Raw genomic sequence first — 16,326 nt, forward strand, 5'->3', positions numbered from 1 at the left:
CGCTCGCGGAGAGGATTCAGAACTGCAGGACGAAGGTAAGCTCTGAGAGGCATGTTTGGTCTTGATCTCTCTCATCTCTCTCCCCCATTAGAAGGTGCGGTGGAAGCTTTTGTTCTTGTTTTGGCAGCGCTCGTTCTTTTTCTTTTGGTTTCATTTTGTTTCCATCGGTGGTCGTGTTAGCCGATTTTGTGGCTGCTGCTAGGCACAGTCAGACAGACGTAGATAAGCCGAGTTGCCTCTCCTATATCTAAGCTTCTCCTGTAGATAAGGGAGCAGTATGGGAGCTTCACATTCAGTGATCACAGCGCTGCAGTCTGTCTTAAAGCAGCTCGAGCTAAAAGTCTCTACAAAAACCTTGGAATGTTTTGTTAAAGAGGTCGATCGCGTAGCACCTTGGTACGCGTGTTCAGGGTTGTTGACCCTCGCCTCCTGGGAGAAATTAAGGGGAGACTTAGTTAGGGAACAACAGAATGGGAAATTGAAAGTGGGGACCATGGCATTATGGAAACTGGTGAAATCGTGCCTAGAAGATGAGAAATGCCGCCCAACAGTAATAGCAGGACAGGGGGCATTAGAGGAGTTACAGGACAGCATGTCAGAAACAGAGCGAGGTGAAAGATTAGAAACTTTAAGAAGGAAAGGTGCACCTAAGAAAAGAGGCCCTTCCAAGGACCTTGGATCTGAGGAAGCGAGAGATAGGGGAAAGGACGCCCTGGGAGAGAAACAGGGAAAGGAGGAGAAAACCCCGAAAAAGAAAAGCCTTTATCCGGTAAAGGAGTTAGAGGCTTTGGGGCTTGATAGTTCAGAAACAGACGAGCTTAGCCCCTCTGAGGAAGAGGATTTAGAAGATGAGGCAGCTCGCTATGAAGAAGAAAGATACCACCCAGATGAACGATGAGCTAACAGCTTGGGTAAAAAACAGAAGAAAGTGGGAGGTGGAAACCATGCGGTTTCCCGGCCTATAGGCCCCAGTGCCCCTCCACCTTATATGGAAAGATTTTACTCAGATTCCTTCCTCACTAGAGATGAACAGAAAAAGATATGGCAGGCATTTCCGGTGTTTGAGGCTGCCGATGGAGGCCATGTTCACGCACCAGTAGAATATATTCAAATTAAGGAACTTGCCGAGTCGGTCCGTAATTACGGAGTTAGTGCCAATTTTACTATTTCTCAAGTCGAGAGGCTTGCCACTCTGGCCATGACTCCAGGAGACTGGCAGACAACAGTGAAGGCTGCGCTCCCTAATATGGGGCAATATATGGAATGGAAAGCCTTGTGGTATGACGCCTCTCAGGCGCAGGCCAAAGTCAATGCCACTGCTGAAGGCGATCAAAGAAATTGGACACTTGATCTGCTAACAGGATAAGTGACAGTATGCCAATAATCAAACAAATTACAACTGGGGAGCATACGCTCAAATCTCTTCTGCTGCCATTAAGGCGTGGAAGGCACTTTCCAGGAAGGGAGAGTCTAGGGGACACTTAACAAAAATTATACAAGGCCCCCAGGAGCCATTCTCAGACTTTGTGGCTAGGATGATAGAGGCAGCAGGCAGAATCTTTGGAGACCCTGTACAGGCAATGCCTTTAGTGGAACAGTTGGTCTATGAGCAAGTCACACAGGAATGCAGAGCAGCTATTACAACTAGAAAGAGCAAAGGGTTACAGGACTGGCTGAGAGTTTGCCGAGAACTTGGAGGCCCGCTTACTAATGCCAGCCTCACGGCTGCTATCCTACAGGGCCAAAAGCGCTCAGGAACAGGTGATCGCAAGGTCTGCTATAACTGTGGCAAACCAGGACATTTAAAAAGGGAGTGCCAGGCGCTCACAAAGAGGAAAGCACCAGGACTGTGTACTAAGTGTGGGAAAGGCTATCATTGGGTCAGTGAGTGTCGCTCAGTTAGAGATATCAGAGGCAGGCTTATTCAGCCCGGACCTCCCCAGGCAGAAGGAGGCGAAAACACACCAAAAAACCAGTATCCGGGCCCCAAGTCTCAGGGCCCCAAAACATATGGGACCCCAGCTCACAACAAATGGACACCACGGTCCACAGAGCTACAGAAGGCTCAGCAGGAGTGGACCTCTGTTCCACCACACAATTCATGCTAATGCCACAGATGGGTGTGCAACCTGTCCCCACCGACTACAAAGGCTCCCTACCCGTGGGAAGTGTCGACCTTATTTTGGGTCGATCCTCCTTAACCTTAAAGGGACTTATTGTTCACCCTGGAATAATAGATCAAGATTACTTGGGAGAACTTCAAGTTCTCTGCTCTTGCCCTCAAGGCGTTTTTTCCATCTCCTCAGGTGACAGGATTGCTCAGTTGATTATCCTTCCAAGTTTACATGATCATTTTCTTTCTTCCGGGGTCCCTAGTGACACCGTGAGGCTTGGCTCTTCCAGGACTGATTCTGCCTACTTAATAATGGACCTTAATTCCAGACCTTCTTTAGAGTTGAATATAGAAGGGAAAACTTTTACGGGAATTTTAGATACAGGGGCTGATAAGAGTATTATCTCCTCCAGCTGGTGGCCTAAGGCATGGTCTGTCATTCAATCATCCCATTCCCTACAAGGACTAGGGTAGGAGGCCAGCCCCACTATCAGCTCACGCTCCTTGATCTGGCATGCTCCAGAAGGCCAATCAGGAAGGTTCATTCCTTATGTCCTCCCTCTTCCTGTTAACCTTTGGGGGAGGGATATCTTACAGGGTCTAGGACTAACATTGACCAATGAGTATTCTCAACGAGCTGTTGGGATTATGAAGAGAATGGGTTACAAGAAAGGGAAGGGATTAGGAAGAAAATAACAAGGAAGATGAGAACCGGTCCCACAAGAAGGTAATGTAGGAAGGCAGAGCCTGGGTTTTTCCTAGGGGCCATTGAGGGTTCTATGCCTATACCCTGGCTCACAGAGGAGCCATATGGGTTCCTCAATGGACTCTATCCTCTGAAAAATTGGAAGCTGCCACTAAGTTGGTTGATGAACAATTACAGCTTGGTCATTTAGAACCCTCTATTTCACCATGGAATACTCCTATTTTTGTGATAAAGAAAAAATCAGGAAAGTGGAGACTTCTCCATGATTTGAGAGCCATTAATGCACAGATGCGTTTATTTGGCTCGATCCAACGAGGCCTACCCTTGCTCTCCGCCTTACCTAAACAATGGAAGATAATAATTATAGATATTAAGGATTGTTTCTTTTCCATCCCCTTGTGCCCACAAGACAGACAGAGGTTTGCATTTACTATATCAGCTATTAATCATCTTGAACCTGATAAAAGATTTCAGTGGAAGGTTCTGCCTCAAGGCATGGCCAATAGCCCCACTATGTGCCAACTATATGTGCAACTAGCCCTTGAACCTATAAGGAAGCAATTTCCATCTTTGCTTTTGATCCATTACATGGATGACATTCTCATGTGCCATAGAGATTTAACAACCTTACAGACCTCATATACAATCTTAATCAAAACATTGGGGCAATGGGGATTACAAGACGCTACAGAAAAGGTTCAAATTGCAGAAATTGGCTTATTTCTGGGATCGGTCATTTATCCTGAAAAAATAATTCCTCAGAAATTAGAGATTTGTAGAGATCATTTGCATACCTTAAATGATTTCCAAAAATTATTGGGAGATATAAATTGGCTGAGACTGTTCTTAAAGATTCCCTCTGCTGAGTTGAAACCTTTATTTGATATTTTGGAAGGGGACCCTCATATCTCCTCTCCGAGAGCATTGACACCAGCCACAAACCAGGCCTTACAAGTTGTAGAAAGTGCCTTACAGGATGCTCAATTACAGCGCATTGATGAAACCAAGCCCTTTGATTTATGTGTTTTCAAAACTATACAATTACCAACAGCTGTCTTGTGGCAAAATGGGCCTTTATTGTGTATCCATCCCAATGCATCTCCTGCTAAGATTATTGACTGGTATCCCAATGCGGTTGCTCAGCTTGCACTCTGTGGGTTGAAGGCAGCTATTACTCATTTTGGAAAAGAACCCAAAATTTTGACAGTACCATACACAGCTATTCAGGTTCAAACATTAGATGCTACCTCAAATGCTTGGGCAGTGTTAGTTACTTCCTTTGCTGGACAAATTGATAATCATTATCCAAAACACCTGATCCTCCAATTTGCCTTAAGCCAAGCCATTGTGTTCCCACACATAATGTCTCAGGAACCACTTATTGATGGGGCTGTAGTGTATACAGACGGATCAAAAACTAGTGTAGGTGCTTATGTGGTCAATAATAAGGTACTATCTAAGCAATATAATGAAACCTCACCCCAAGTTGTGGAATGTTTAGTGGTGCTAGAGGTCCTCGAGGCCTTCCCGGGCCCGCTTAACATTGTATCAGATTCCTCCTATGTGGTTAATGCGGTTAAGGTTCTTGAGGTGGCTGGATTAATTAGGCCTTCCAGCAAACTTGCTCAAATTTTTCAACAAATTCAATCTACCCTTCTTGGCAGGAGATCCCCTGTATTTATAACACATATTAGAGCTCACTCGGGCCTTCCTGGTCCAATGTCCCGCGGAAATGACCTAGCAGACCAAGCTACAAGAGTGATTGCAGTTGCCTTGTCCCCCCAATTAGATGTAGCAAAAGAATTTCACAGACAATTTCATGTGACGGCTGAAACTTTACGCCGCCGATTTGCTCTGACTAGAAAAGAAGCTAGGGAGATAGTTACCCAATGTCAAAATTGTTGTCAATTCTTGCCTGTACCCCATGTGGGAGTTAATCCACGGGGAATCCGACCGCTGCAGGTCTGGCAAATGGATGTTACTCATATCCCTTCCTTTGGAAGACTTCTGAATCTACATGTTTCTATTGATACATGCTCTGACATCAGGTTTGCTACACCTCTAACAGGGGAAAAGGCCTCGCATGTAATCCAACGTTGCCTCGAGGTGTGGAGTGCTTGGGGTAAACCTAAACTCCTTAAGACAGACAATGGACCAGCTTATACTTCTCAAAAACTTCAACAGTTCTGCCACCAGATGGATGTGACTCATCTGACTGGTCTCCCGTATAATCCTCAAGGGCAGGGCATTGTAGAACGTGCCCATCGCACTCTCAAATCCTATTTAATTAAACAAAAAGGGGGAGTCAAGGAGGATCTACACTCAGTACCAAGAGTAGCTGTTTCCATGGCACTCTTCACCCTTAATTTTTTAAATCTTGATGCCCAAGGCCATACTGCGGCCGAACGTCACTGTTCAGAGCCTGATAGACCAAAAGAGATGGTAAAATGGAAAGATGTTTTGACTGGTCTATGGAAAGGCCCGGATCCTATATTAATAAGATCCAGGGGAGCTGTTTGTGTTTTCCCGCAGGAAGAAGACAACCCACTCTGGCTACCGGAACGACTGACACGAAGAATTCTGACACCTGGAAATGACTCCGGGATGGATCCCTCAGAAACTACCTCTAGCCCTCACACTGCCTCTTTGGATCTGGGTTCCTAGTATATTGGGAGAATACAGATAGGCAATTTTGTCTGCCTTTCTGAAGCCCATACCTGTCCATCATGATGCAGTTGTTTTCCCTAAGTTTTTTACAACCAACAAAACTCTAGAACTACCATACTTACCATATGATCCCACCCGGGCAACACTAGGGGAAAATCGTTCTCTCTGTTTTCAAATTGATGGAACAGGAAGATGCATCAAGCTCACAGGCCGAGCCTTAGGAATGTTTGATGAGCAGAAAGGAGGCTGGGTGAGCCTAACCCAGGATACTAGTAACCCAGATATAACGATTTCAAAACGGACCTTCTGGCAGGAGGCAATTTGGGTTAATGGCACATTTCTATCGCCTAACTTCACAGACAGGGAACGTCCTCCTCAACCCAGAATAGCCCCCCATTGTAGTTCGGAGGATGAGGGGCTGACCCCACCCTGGTCTGATTGTCAATCTTCCATTACTCGCTGGGCAGAGCAGGATAGAACTTTTTCCTTTTCTCCCAATATGATGGTCGACCCAGGGGAGGAATTCGCTATGAAACAGGGACTCTTTCTATAGGACCTTAGAATGCACCCCTTTCATAAGTGGGTGCTTTGTGGAGTTAATGGCAGCTGTACAGATCTTAATCCCTTGGTCTTTATCCGAGGAGGAGCTGTTGGAAAGGCCTCCTTTACTGGTATCTCAAGATTTTTTCAGTACTGGGGGCCAGATTCTGTTTCCTCGGGAACTGATGGAACTACAACTATGTATTCTAATTCTACTGTAGAGATCACTGGGATCAATAAAACTTTGGTGACCCAGTCTAATTATCCACCTACCCCAGTCTGTGTTTACCCCCTTTCTTGTTTATCCTTTCAAATGATTCATTTGAAGCCTGTTCCAATGATTCTTGTTGGATGTCACAATGTTGGAATTCAAAGTGGGCTAATCGTGCCATGGTTGCCAGAGTCCCACGGTGGGTTCCTGTCCCCATAGAGACCCCTTCCACCCTGTCCTTATTCAGGCAGAAGAGAGACTTCGGTATAACTGCAGCCATTGTGGTGGCGATCTCCATTAGTGCAGTTGCTGCAACTGCCGCTGGGGTTGCCATGGCAACCACAGTCCAAACAGGTACAGCCCTGAATCAATTGTCAGCCACAGTGGTGGATGCTGTTGTTCTTCATACCTCCGCTAGTGCCCAGTTGAAGGGCAGATTAATGGTTGTTAACCAACGCCTCAACCTGGTAGAGGAAAGATTGGATATTCTCTTTCAATTGGCCCAATTGGGATGTGAGAGAAAATTGGGGGCGCTTTGCATTACCAGCATACAATATGAAAATTTTACCCGAGCAGCTAATCTGTCTAGACGATTGTCATTGTATCTTGCAGGAAATTGGTCAGCAGGATTTGACGAGACTCTCGAGTCTTTGAGGGCAGCAGTGTTGGCTATCAACTCAACACGAGTGGACCTGTCATTGACAGAGGGACTCTCTTCCTGGATTTCTTCAGCCTTTTCTCACTTCAAAGAATGGGTGGGGGTGGCTCTGTTTGGTGCAGCCTTATGCTGTGGATTAGTGTTCATGCTATGGTTTGCAAACTCAGATCTCAACAGAAACGTGACAAGCTCGTTATCACTCAAGCACTTGTGGCCATTGAACAAGGGGCCTCCCCTGAAATTTTGTTATCTATGCTCAAGAGTTATTCGGCATCTGAGTTCTCTACTTTTGCACCCCACGGATTTGTGGATCCATTGCACTGGGATGAGAGAGACTCAAAGATCATTGACCAGCCCTTGCACATCACTGAGGTTTCCTCATTGCACGCTATAGGGTGATCATGACTTCCCCACTAATACATTTTTTGGCTGGCCTCTTTTGTAGAGTTCGCCCTAGGCCATTTAGCAGTTACTGTCACACGGTACTGCGGTATCCAGAGACGGGTAACTTTCCTCATGCACAGACCAACCTAAGACACGGGGCCCGGTGGCGATAGGGTTACCCTATGACGGGTAAGGCTGTGACATTAGAAGATGACCTAAGACAGGAGCCACAGCAGATGGACATAACTGCAGAGGCCTAGACCAGCCTCGTTCTAGTAAAACAAAAAGGGGAAGATGTGGAAAGCCGCGATAGCACTCACCATCACAAGATGGCGCTGGCTTCCGCTGTGCCAGCCCGACCTCTTTTCAGGAAACAAGCTGTGTGCACATGTGCAAGAGTGTGTTCGCGCCAAGTCTTTGCCCATCCCGGGGCGTGCCAGTGAGATCATGGGTAAACGACCAATCAGGCGTGGACGCGCCGTGCTAGTGTTTTATAAGCAGTGCCTTTCTGGGCCCCAGGTCTCTCCTCTTCAAGATGCAATAAACGCTTTGCTGCAGAAGGATCCTGGTGTCCACGTGCATTCTTGCTGGCGAGAAGATAGCTCAGGATAGTCCCCTCAAAGGTCAGTATGTCGTCAGGCTAGCCAAAGCTTATGGGCTTCTTTTTATGCTCCTTAGTTCTCCATGGTTTCAACTGAAGACCAAGAATTATCAGTCTTTTCAGGAGGGGTTAATTAGAGGTTGTCCACAAAGACACAATCTTGGCGAGTTCTGCAACTTCCACATGTCCTATCATGATGCTACGAGACGTATTTTAAACACAGAACATTTTAGGACATCCTTTGGCATATCTTTGCTCATACACAATCAGCCAAGCAAGCCACAGATAACCAGAATCTGATGTATGTGCAAGTAAACTATGACCTGGTGACACAGTTTGATTCATACGGCAGAAGAAGTAAATCTGAACCATTGGACTAGCTCTACAGATTCCCCAGTGCTACAGCAGAGCGTCCTCTACTGGGGCCTTTAACCCTGTCACGTATGAATACAGTGTTCAGTTGCCAAAGTACATAGTCAGTCACAGCCTGAGTTGTTTGGAATCAGCTGGGCTTCGGTGAAGTTGTCCTTATTTCTTTTGAAATGGTCTTAGTTTTACAAGTTGCCTTCAAACCCCTTCATCTTTCAGACTGACAAATACGGTGCTGGTTCTCCTTCAATGGCTCCGTCCTTTGTGCGAGACTTTCCTTTGAAAGAGGATATCCTAGCTTCACCTTTGCATAAAGTGCATCAGCCACACAGGCCAGATACAGAGGACATTCCATACATGAATGACAGAGAGTCAACCAATCCTGCTTTCCTGACCTATTTCACAAGCTTCTTCTCTGTTTTTTCATTTAGACTCACTAGTACGAGGTGCGAAAAACGTGGAGTTTTTAATTTGTTCTAATTGCAACTGCAGCTGTGGCCAGAATCAACAGAAGTGGATATAAAAACCACAGTATAAAACTCTGGATAGAAAGGACACCAACACACACACACACACACACACACACACACACACACACACACACACACTCTGAGGTAGGGGCATGGGACTGCAATTTTGCTCATGGAAAGCGGTTGCTTTTTAATTTTTACTTCTTTTCCGGCTCTGTGTGGATTTTGATCCCTATGGCACTATGGCTAGAGATCCAGCTGGTTGTGAGTCACCAACATGGGCTCTGGAAACCAGACTTGCCCCCTCTGCTAGAGCAGCAGGTAACGTTAACCACCAGGGCATCTCATTTACCTCCAGTTACTTTTTTAAGAGAGGGAATTTTCTAAATTGTCTGGTTAAGCATAAACTTTTAAATTAAAGGTTTATCCATGAACTCAGTGTGCAAGAGGACCTGAAGTTTATGTAACAGAATTTTTCATACTTTTAATATGGATTGTTAATTAATGGTATAATTACATATCTGATAAATAAAAAATAAGGCCACCAAGAGTTCAGGCTGAAGACGAAGTATAGTCATGCAAATGGATCAACTACCTTCATATTTGCTATAGTACACACTGTGTGGCAATCTTTTCAAAGTTTTTGTATGTATTAAACACTGTGAATGCTCTCTACTGGATCTTAAAATCATGCATAGTCTAAAAGAAGGTGCTTATTCAGACAGTAGTGACCACTCAAACCTTTCTACCCAAATTTACCATTCTAGAAACCAGCCCAATGTGTCACAACTAACGGGACAGATTCTCCTCCTCCTACTCCTGCTCCTCCTCCTCCCCTCCTCCTCCTCCTCCTCCTCCTCCTCCTCCTCCTCCTCCTCCTCCTCCTCCTCCCCTTCCCTCCTCCTTCTCCTTCCTCCTTTCCTCCTCCTCCTTCTCCTCCTCCTCCTCTCCTCCTCCTCCTCCCTCCCCCTCCTCCTTCCCTCCCTCGTCCTCCTCCTCCATCTCCTCCTCCTCCTCCTCCTTTTGCAAACATTTACATATCAAATAAATAGTGAACTGAGTTTTTATTACATAAAAAGCACTACTTATTTTTAATCTTGCTTCAATTTATACATACTTTTGATGAAAAAATTTAATCATATTTTATTTGTACTGAGAAAAATCCAAAGCACATACAAAACTAAATTGAACGACCAGTGCCTAGGCCTTTGTTCTTTCTGCGGACTCTCATACTAGCCCAGAAACAACAACTTGGCCAGCTTGCAAGCATCTCTTTTATTCCTATGATAATGACTTCAACTGTGTTTTAAAAAAAACTATACCATGAAATATTAACTTACTAATTTCAATTCCATGCTATGGAATAAAAGAACAATTATTACCTCTCTCTCTCTCTCATTTCTTTTGCATTTCGTTCAAGTTTCTGTGTTTTCAACCTGGGTTTTTAGCTTCTTGCAATGTTAGTTACATTGGGAGTGTAGCTTCATAACTGATAAAATATTATGTATTCTCTTGATGTTAGACGTGTAACAGTTCTAAATGGAGAAGTATTTTATTCTCAGGTCTCTCTGCCTCTTCCCTTGATCCTCTCCTCCACATCTGTCTGCTGTGCCATGATCATGCCCTGATGAGAATAAAGCTCAGAATAACCCACCTCCCCAGAACTAGTGGCCACCATGACAAAATTCCCAAGCACTTCACTGTCTATTTTTTGACTGCTTTCTCCACTAAGAAGTATCAAGAAAGGACCTGTGCTCTTAGAGTAAGAGTACCTCATTAATAAGGGCATATGCATTGGGCACTGGGCATATGCATGTGAGCATAGGTATGTATCTGTGAGATCAGAAGCATCAGATCACCCAGAAGTCACAGGTGGCTGGAAGAATCTTGATATGGGTTCAGGGAACCAAGTGCAGTTCCTGCAAAGAGCAGCATATGCTCTTAACTGCTAAGCTATCTTCCCAGCTCCATGAAATGTTTTCTTTATAATGCATACTGACTAATTCAGTCAATCCTAACAACATGAAAGATGGCTGCAGAACGCCCTTCTGATAAGTTGTTCACTTTCTGTTTGCTACTGGTTTTGATCTGGACTATTCTTCCAATAGCCCATGTCTTAAAATCTTAGTCTTCAGCAAGGTACTGTTGACAGCTGGTGGAAAGGGCTAAAAATTAAGAGGAGGGGCCAAGAATTAGGAAGTTGAGTCCATGGTGGTCAGTCCTTGTAACAAATACTAGGCCTCTGGTCCTTTCCATCACTTTGTCTTTCTTTCCCAGATGTTTTAGCATGGGTTTTATTGTTGTGAAGAGACACCATGACCAAGTCAACTCTTCTAGTGGCAAACATTTAGTTGGAGCTGACTTAGAACTTTATGGTGAGAAGCATGGCACTGTGCAGGCTGAAATGATACAGTAGGAGCCAAGAGTTCAACATCTTGATCTGAAGGTAGGCAGGAGGACACTGTCACACTGGGTATTCCTTAAACTTAGAAGAACTCACCCCCAACCACCTCTAGTGACACACTTTCCTCCAAAAAGGCCACACCTACTCTAACAACATGGTGTCTCCTAATACCACCACTTTCTATGGGTCAAGCATTCAAACATATGAGTCTACTGAGGCCAAGCTTACTTCAAACCACCACACCTGACAGTGTGAAACCAGCATCTTCACCAATGTGCTGAATAGACACAGGGTCAAAGCAGGAGGGCTGAGTCATCATGTCCTGAGACATCTGGAAGCATGAGCAAAATAAATCTTCCCTTCTTAGAAGTGGGTTGACTTCAGTTCAAGTAACAGAACGCTGTCAGCTTAAACCTCCGAAGAACATTCTAGCTCTCTCAAAGAGCTGTTGAGAATGTACCCGCCTTTACTCTGCTCTAGCCTATAGATATTCTCAATTTACCATGCATAAATAACCACAGTATATAGACCACCCTCCACCTTTCCTTCCTTCATCTTCTCCATCTCTAAGGATATTACATTTTTTTAAACTTTTATCTGTGTGTGTGTGTGATTTTTCACACCATGCACCCCAATTCCTCTCATCTTCTCATCCTCTTGTACCCTCCCTCACCCTGCAACCTCTCCCAAAACAGAGGGAAAAATAAAGAATATCTCATGGTGTAAGCTGTAGTGTGTGATCCCACAGTGTGCCCTTTTATCTCTACTTCTTCAATTGCTAGTGCTCATGACAATGGCTAGTTTGTCTGATAGCAGGCATCTGCCTTCTGCTACTCCACCAATACTGGAACTTGACTGGGACTCCTCAGATACCTTCTTGTTGTCCTGCGTCATGGAGGTCCTGTAGTTTTGGCCTGTAGAACTGTCCTCTTCCTGTACTTGAGCCATTCATTGATGAGTAGATGTTGGGGTGGGCCAATTCAACACCTCCTGGGCCTGAGAGGGATCTGAACTGGTCAGGCCACTGCCTCACTCACACATCCTTGTGAGCCACTCACCTACAATCCTTGAAGTGAGAACCAGCTCTACCGTGCCACTAGGGAATGTGTGGGGCCTTCTCTGTTGAGTATTTCAACCAGTGAGGAATGTGGCCAACTGTCCCATTCTGATGATCTCTTCTTCCTGCTATAAGTGTCAAGGGGTGAAGCGGTAGCCATCTCTCCCTTATGCATGCCATTTCATGGCAGACAAGAGGCAGAACCAGCTCTCCCTTGGCCACACCTAGGGACCAGTTTACTTGCGCCTTCCCCACCCATAGCTCTACTATGCTGCTAGATGAGGTACATAATTTGCTCTCCAGAATGTTGTCCCTAGTGAGGGATAGGGGCATCTCTTCTGCTCTCATGACCCCAGGGTCAAGTCTGCCCCTGGTGCAGGTGGTGAGGAGTGAAAGGGAGGAGGTATCTCTTCCTCATCCATGCCACTATCCCGGAGAAGAGTGGCAGGATCAGTTCTTCCATGCTCTTATCCCCTGGCCTTGTCCACCTACAACTCCTGTAGTATGAGGGGCCTGCTGTCCCAAATACTGCAGGTGGCTGCAGGTGGATCAGCTCTCCTGATGTCATGCTTCTGGGCCAGCTCTCCCATTATGCCCAGATGAGGGGTAGAACCAGCTTTGTACAGCCCTCAGACATCACCATGTCCCCACTTGGCAACCAAGACAGAAAGCCTCTTGGTTCCTAAAATTTTCTATATTCTTTATCAGTCACAAAATAAATGACTTCTATATCTATTCCTATTCACTGCTGCGATAAAACACCACAAAGCAAACTATAGAAGGGTTTGGCCGGACTTATGACTCCAGAGGGATTGAGTCCTTCATGGGAAGGAGTCATGACAGCAGACAGCAGGCATGGTGAGCAGGCTTCTGAGCTTTCACATCCTCAACTAAAACACAAGGCAGAGAATGAAATGGAATAAGAGTGAGGCTTTTAACTCCAAAGCCAGCCCAGGGAAACACTTCCTTCAAGAAAGATGCACCCCCTAATCTTCCCCAAGCAGCATTGCCAACAGTACATCAGATGTCTTATTGTCTTAAATGTCTGAGACATTTCTCATTCAAACCACCACAACTTGATTTTGTTTTTAATGTTTACCTTGAATTTTGTTAATCCCAATTTTATAGCAAAAGTCAGACCTTAAATTTTTCTTGTGTTTAACTTATGTGTATTTGTTTGTTTGCTTCCTTGCCACTGTACCTCAGTAGAGGGCAAAGGACAACTTTCAAACATTGCTTCTTTTCTTCCACCATGTTGGTCCCAGGGATTAAATCCACCTTCTCAGACTTGCTGGCAAACACCATTTCTACTGAGTCATCTAGCTGGTTCTTCTTCAAAGGTTTTACTCTAAGATGATTTTAAAAGTCAATAGCCATGTGCTCTTAGGACATATGAACAAAATGAACAGAGGCCAAAGACACCCCCTGAATATGAGAATTAGCCTCATACTTCAACCACCATTCATTTATTTTACTTCATTTTGTCAGTATATTATTGTTTAACCTGAGTCATCTCATGTATTAGGCTAGCACTGCTGTTGAGGTTTGGTCATAGCATTATAATGCTAAACACTGGCCCCCAAGGCTTGGCTGCTTCTAGGAATGAAAGACTCTGCACACACACACAAGTGATGCTATGCAAACTTGCCCCTCAAGTTAACCCTGATTGGTGAGTAAAGATGCCTACAGCCTATAGTTGGACTGAAGATAGGCAGTTTGGATTCCTGGCCTGAGGGTATGGGGAGAGAAGAGATGCCATGGGGTAAGTGAATCATGAAAATATGACCACGGGGGTTGGTCAGTTGGAGTTCAGAGATCCCCAGATGGAACATAGCAAGCTATAACTTGGGGTTATTGATAAGGAAGTAGACATAATAGCTGAGAGGGTAGATATCTGCCCTGCATTAAAGGCTTATTATAAACATAAAAGCTGTATGTCTTTTATCTGGGAACTGAATAACCAAAGGTGGGGTAGAAACTTTCCCCTGTTTGAGATTAAATATTTTCTACAACATATTGTACCACTGAGGTACAGCTCATCTCTTCAAAGCACCTTTGAAAGAACTGACTGTCTCAAATACTTGCTTTTACGAAAGAGTTTCATGACCAGGTTGGACCTGCTAGGAAAAAAAGCCATTTTTCCGTATAAGTTTTAATAACATGTTTAAATTTGTCTGTGTTCTAAACAAAATGATCAAATACGTGACATGAATAGTGAAAGAAGGAATTGAAAACAAGAGATCACACATTAATGAGAGTCTATTCTCCAAAGCATCAAAAGTCTAGAATGAAAAAAAGAAAGTTAACAACTCCTAAATAGTTAAAGACACATGCAGACACCTTTCACATAGAAAGAATGAATTTGAACAATTTATTTCAGTATGACACAACCAGGAGGCATATTTTCAGTTCTAATTACTCCCAGTATGGAAATTTAAATTCAGTGAAATTAAATAGTGTTTCTGGAATAGGAAAGTTTTAAACTCATTTGAAGATGTGTGGGAAACACATACTTCCCTTGATTGAGTTAAGAGAAAATGTTGTGTGAAAATGAAGGAAGCTTTAAAGTGTAGTGGGGGTCACCATAAAAGTCTTCCCCAGGGAAATCTTAAATATCACCTTGAAGTTCTGAAAATGATATCAGCAATTATTTTTATAGTGAGAAAAATAATCGTTGAGGTTCTTAAAGATAAGGTTCCTATTGTATCTCTCAGGATTTCGAAGAAGGGAAGTGTGCATTCTGTTCATGGCCTTGCACAGGGCAGTAGAAAACTCATTACAACTTCGTTTTCAGTTCTCCATCATTCTCCACCTGAGGACTTCTGTGCACATCTGTGCACTCGCTTTCCTTCTCTGTGAGCATCATCTCTACATGATCAGTTACTGGAGAGTCGATGTCCCCGGGGAACTGGAATTTCCTCATAAGTCTTAGAATGAAGAAGGCAGGCAGATAGCTTGATCCTCTTAGAGCTGCAGGCAATCCAAGGTAAATGCTCCTATTGAAAACAACTAACCTGTATTAAATCTCAATGTGTTAAGTGAGAGCTAAATTTTTATATTCTTACAGATCATTTATTTTTCCAAGAAAAGTGTCCAGTGATATTTATGTCCATGCATTGATTATAATCTATTTTGTATGTTAAAATGTCAAAAAAAACCACCATGAAACTTTTAGACATGCCTTCTTCACGTTGGTGATGGTTCATTTCTATTATCAGCCTGATGGTACTTAGGATCATGGTACGAATACATCTCTAGGTGTGTCTATGAAGGTGCCTTGAGAAAGATTTAGCTAACACTGAATTCCATCCATGAATGTGGGCACCATCGACTGGGCTTCGAGCACTAAGTGCTTTCTGAAAGAATGTTCAACATGATCAGCTTCCTCAAACTTAGCCACCATGCCTCATCTGCCATTACCATGGACACTGCCACCATGCCTTCCTACATTGTCATGGTAACCTGCTTTCTGAAATACTGAGCCAAAAATTTTCAAATAAGGTTAAAGAACCTGTTTGGTTTGCTCTCTGTTTGGTTTGCTCAAATTTTGACCACACATATAGAAAGCATCATAAAGTCACTTTTCACATTGTCTCTTCTCAGCGTGCGTACACTGCTACAGCAATAGATTTCTGTGATACTAAAATCTTTGTATGTCTAAAATAAGTCCTATTGGTCATTTCTATGTATTAGCAGATTCAATTTGTTAGTTTTCATATATACTTTTGCATGTAAAATAATTAATTTGTCAGATAATTATTTTATTATCTTAATTATATATACAGATGTAGTCTCTCTGTAAGTCTGTGTTCATGAGTCATGGAAGTTACTTCCACCTGGGAGTTGGAATAAGAGGAAGTTGTGAGCTTCCCAATGGGGGTTATACGAATTGAACTCATGTCCTCTGTGAGATCAATACGTGTTCTTATCCTCTGACCCATCTCTTTGCCCACTAATTCTTTTCATTTGAGAAGACAGCCCAGTTTATGTATGAGAACTATACAAGCTTCCTGGAGTTAGTTAAGTAATCTCCCCTTTTCCAATTTTTAAAAATAACTTGCATACTATTAAAGCATCTGATCTTTGGATATTTAATAAAATATTCCTTAAGGTTTCTGGATTTAATGGGTTTAGAAAATGTGTACT

General features: G+C 43.8%; 1 protein-coding gene and 1 pseudogene across 1 annotated transcript in view; one reads left to right on the top strand and one right to left on the bottom strand.

Moving 5' to 3' along the window:
* The first annotated feature begins 491 nt into the window (after window positions 1-491).
* On the top strand, window positions 492-5,304 carry LOC116903708 (annotated as a pseudogene).
* A 9,652-nt stretch (window positions 5,305-14,956) lies between these two features.
* The window catches only part of LOC116904523 (solute carrier organic anion transporter family member 1A6), a 41,942-nt gene continuing 40,572 nt past the window's right edge, over window positions 14,957-16,326 (bottom strand). Inside the window, exon 14 of the mRNA XM_032907314.1 lies at window positions 14,957-15,176. Within this exon, the coding sequence (XP_032763205.1) occupies window positions 14,957-15,176 (220 nt within the window). The remainder of the gene's footprint in view (window positions 15,177-16,326) is intronic.

This window comes from Rattus rattus, chromosome 6 (genome assembly GCF_011064425.1).
Source record: "Rattus rattus isolate New Zealand chromosome 6, Rrattus_CSIRO_v1, whole genome shotgun sequence".
Lineage (NCBI taxonomy): Eukaryota > Metazoa > Chordata > Mammalia > Rodentia > Muridae > Rattus > Rattus rattus.